The sequence below is a fragment of the Octopus bimaculoides genome, chromosome 28 (assembly GCF_001194135.2).
Source record: "Octopus bimaculoides isolate UCB-OBI-ISO-001 chromosome 28, ASM119413v2, whole genome shotgun sequence".
NCBI classification, from domain to species: Eukaryota; Metazoa; Mollusca; class Cephalopoda; order Octopoda; family Octopodidae; genus Octopus; species Octopus bimaculoides.
In genome coordinates, this window is record NC_069008.1 from 3,718,057 (window position 1) to 3,720,770 (window position 2,714).

At 34.6% G+C, this 2,714-nt stretch overlaps 1 protein-coding gene across 1 annotated transcript; it reads left to right on the plus strand.

The window, feature by feature from the left end:
- Positions 1-6: 6 nt before the first annotated feature.
- LOC106883231 (uncharacterized) lies at positions 7-1,582 on the plus strand. Its single transcript, XM_014934160.1, has 2 exons — positions 7-104; positions 1,223-1,582. The coding sequence occupies exons 1-2, from the start codon at positions 45-47 to the stop codon at positions 1,580-1,582; spliced, it is 420 nt and encodes a 139-aa protein (XP_014789646.1). The 5' UTR covers positions 7-44.
- Positions 1,583-2,714: the final 1,132 nt, after the last annotated feature.

Consider the following 2,714-nt stretch of genomic DNA (forward strand, 5'->3'; position numbering starts at 1 on the left):
CCATTGAGAATGGCAGAAAAATCTTGAACACACTCTACCAACATATGTCATCTCATCCTTGGACAGAATCTTTTAGAAACATTGGATTAAAGGTGTATCAACAGGTACGTTCACCGATAAATCTTTATTTCCTACATTCTATTATCAAAATCCTCATTTCTATGAAAAACATATCTGGCTCTGAGATGAAGAAATGTTGAAATAAATCCCTAAATTTGGGTCTGAAATAATATAATATGAGGTTAAGCAGTTAAATCTGGTGTTAAAAACCGTATAATTCTTATAGACAGTTGAGTTTTAGCTCAGAAATCTGAATTTTGGAGATAAACATTTGAATTTAGGTTTAGAAAATTGAAATGTGTAAATAATGTGAAATTTGAAGAAAAAGACTTAAGTTTGGGTTCATATGTTGGAAATATGAAGGGTCAAAAGCTGAAATATCAACCTATTCAACAGCTTCATTACTCTGTGTATCTAACTATTCAGCAGGTATACAATCTAGCTCTCTAGTCAACATCTAAAAACTGTGTGTGTCTAAGCACTTAACATCCACACACTACTTCTATCTATGTATCCAATTATCGTTCCATCAACTATGTACTCTGTCAATCTATTACACATTGTCTGTCTATCCATTCAACATATACATGCTTTTTTATCAACATTTACACTCTGTATCTTACGTTTTTGTCAACATTTACACTCTGTATACAGCTATTCACTCAACATCTACACACTGTGTCTATCCGTCTATCTATCTAGGCATCATCTGTTGTGGATAGATCGTCCATGTAAAGCAGGTGATTTATCCTCATCTTAGACTTGGTAAACTCATAGGCAAGCCTGCATTTTTCACAGATATTAATTCAACTACAAGTGCCTCTGAAAAATGCCCCTGTGTATTTTTATGTCCCCTAGTGATTTATTTGCACATGTCAATTCTACTTCCTGCACTCTCATTTCTTTTTTGAAAAAAACTGTTTGTCCTCTCCTTCACTCCGAGTGTCCCCACTCACTCCAAGAGTCAGCAATGTGTAACACTGTTGTAAGTTTCCCTGGAAGCTATCCATCCAACAGCTAACTTATTCTTTCTTATACTGTATTTTTTTAACCAGTCAAGCTCTACACACTCTATTGTAACCCTGCTCAACACACACACACACTTTATTAAACTAATCATACATAATTACTAATACTTGAATCCATTATTTTTGTTTGCTAGGCCGAGTGGGCTTTCAATTATTGGCAAGTGAAGGATAACCTGTACAGCCTGAAAGACAAAACTGTCAAACACATAAGAAAGGAGCTAAACATGTTAGCTGATGTCTTCTCCAATTTTAACGTGAGGACCTTAATATTTGATCCGAAGAACGGTGAAATAGTTGTGGAATTCTACTACAAATCATTGATGATGGCATACAAATATGCAAGATCAATCAAACAGGTTTTAACAAGCATCAACCACGTTGTCTCGACATATGTCGACATGTTGCCAGATTCATACTGGAGCATAAGTGATATTTACTACACTCTGAAACCTTACACCAGCCTACGCAACTGGACTCCCCCATCTAAATGTTAGTATTTAACTTGTTTCTCTCTTTTTCTTTCCTTCTTCACAGGGGAATCATTCAACTGAATGATTAATGCAAACTAAAGTGTGTGAATACTATAATATTGGCAGTAAACTCTTGACCAACAGTGTGTCTGAGATGTGGCTGAAGTACCAAGATTTGATTTCCACTTGTAGCTATTCTTCTCACTTTGTTAATAATTATCCTTGTTTTAAAAAAAAGGGTTAAAGGCCACAGCATCTCCCAACCTCACCAGCACCACTATCACTGGTTGGTGCTTACCTTTGACCATGAACAATGAAGAATTTATCAAACTGGTCTTAGTCGTCTGATAGTTCCACACCTAGGTGTCTACAGTAATTAATGGTCATTAGCAGCTTATTTCTAATCAATTACAAACATTTATAGTAATTATTTGTTGTAGTTAAGTGTATGCCTTAGAAAACACCCATGTGATTTTTAAAAGTGTCTGGATGATATGGAATGATGCCATGGTAGTTTTGTCAGAAAAACCAGAAGTTTTCAATGAGATGAAGAAGGCTCCTTATGGTTACGCTCCTTTGAAAATATTTGAAATATATGACTTAGAAACATCTTTATAAAATTGAGATGCTTCAGACCCATCTAACCAACCAACAAGCAAATGGCAAGTGGCAAGATGCATGTTCTTCGACTACCCTCAACATGGTGCCCGTTAAATCTTCATGGGGAAGATCTAACTTTGTAGCATGATCTCCTGCAAGTTCAATTGGTCAATAAATGGAATGTCCATGTAAAAAAATATGCAGTTCATTCACGGCACTAGCTTGATAACTTAATGAATGGGGTTCGAATCCAAGGTCTCACTAAAAAAAACCATATGTATATCCTTAAAATAAATGTTTACTCTAAAAATAGATAAAATTTCAAAATCAGGTTTACAACAACTCGTGCTCAAATTTGCAATTATCCCATCTTTAACTCAGATATTTATCAATCCATCATAACAGCCAAGATTAAATTTATTTCCAAAATAACTACATTTTCCTATACCATAACGATCGATGATTTCAATTCTTGACAGATATATTTTGAAATATTTCATGTGTGTATGTGTTTGTGTGTGTATGTATATATATATATATATATGTGTGTGTGTGT